General features: G+C 36.5%; 1 protein-coding gene across 1 annotated transcript in view; it reads right to left on the bottom strand.

Annotated features, from left to right (window-relative positions):
- Positions 1-768, bottom strand: part of LOC101852124 (kelch-like protein 18) — a 15636-nt gene extending 14868 nt beyond the window's left edge. Inside the window, exon 1 of the mRNA XM_005109435.3 lies at positions 541-768. Coding sequence (XP_005109492.2) covers positions 541-740 — 200 coding nt within the window. The 5' untranslated portion in view covers positions 741-768. The remainder of the gene's footprint in view (positions 1-540) is intronic.
- Between the last annotated feature and the right edge of the window lie 586 nt (positions 769-1354).

The following is a 1354-nucleotide window of genomic DNA, read 5'->3' as shown; positions in this document are numbered from 1 at the left end:
GGGGGGGGGGGTCAAAGTACAAAGTGAATTATAGACCTAAAAAGATCAAGACTAAGAGGCAGTGTAAGGGTGTTGGCTGGGCAATGGCCTCAACAAAGATGCTGGCTATCCTCACTCCCCACACACTAACTTGTGACTTGTGACTAAGGCTAAGGCAAAGCAGCACTCCTGTCAGCAATCAACATTTTATAGAGCCCTAACTGCAGAATGTAAATCCCAAGTAACACCCACAAAACAGTCGTAAATGCAATCTACACAACAACACAATCAGAGAACATGTATTAACAATCTGCCACTCGTCACTGTTCTCTTGCACACAGACTCTCAGCAGACCTTGCCTTGTCTGTGATGTGAGAAACTGAAAGGAAGGCGAAGAGAGAGCCTCTAAAAAAAACATGCAAGAACAATACATCATGAGAAGAATGTATGGCAATCTCAACTGATCATAGGAAGTTTTCTCCACACTTGTTCTTTTTTCACAGACAATTCACATCAACATGTAAAAAGCGACCTGCAAAAGTCATCTGTAGACGCACTTACTTTGCAACAGTCGACATTAGGTCCTTACTTTTCTGGGTTTTGTTTATATGTGGACACCTTGGCACACTCTTCTTTCCGGAAGTGTTTGAGTCATCAAAAGAAGTTCTTAATATTAATTTATGTCTGCCGGATAAAATTATATGTATTATAAGTAAGATCTTTTGACACGAGTGAAATTCAAGCACAAAGCTCACATGCATTACGGTCACGTTCTAAAATGAATATAATTATGATATCTATTGGCATCATACAAATTGATTACTTACTGTGCTCCTGGTCCGGACAATTTAAAAGCGTCCCGAAATAGTTGTGAATTGTCTGTGAATTTAAACACTGAATGAATTTACAATTTTATTAGGCTTTCGGTGAATACTTTAGGAAAATAACATTTCAAACTGCGACAAAAAGTCACCTCACCTGTACTTTCATTATAAAAGAAGTTTTAAAACATAATATATAGGGTATTGTGTCACATTTTTGCTATGGTGTTTATGGTCAAACTGCTTTGACCTGTGAATAAAAAGGGTCTCTTTTTAAAAAAAGGGTGAATTCCGTTATCATGAGGTAAATCATTTTTGTATCTCGTGATTTACAAAATAAGGACTTTTTTAAACTCGTGAAGTTGGAAAATCGAATTGTCCTCAAGTTGTTTTGGCAATGTTTGTCCGGACGTGCAGACATTGGCGTATCAATTTCTGAACTAGAAACATTTCAAGGGAGGTCATTCTTAAAATAATTTCTATGTGCTTAGTAAAATAATGAATCAAGACAGAAGCAATTCAATTAATACATAATAATAGTACATGTATTATTT

This window comes from Aplysia californica, unplaced genomic scaffold (genome assembly GCF_000002075.1).
Source record: "Aplysia californica isolate F4 #8 unplaced genomic scaffold, AplCal3.0 scaffold00778, whole genome shotgun sequence".
Taxonomy (NCBI): Eukaryota; Metazoa; Mollusca; class Gastropoda; order Aplysiida; family Aplysiidae; genus Aplysia; species Aplysia californica.
The sequence above is the reverse complement of the archived record's forward strand: the minus strand, read 5'-3'. Positions and strand labels throughout refer to the sequence as shown.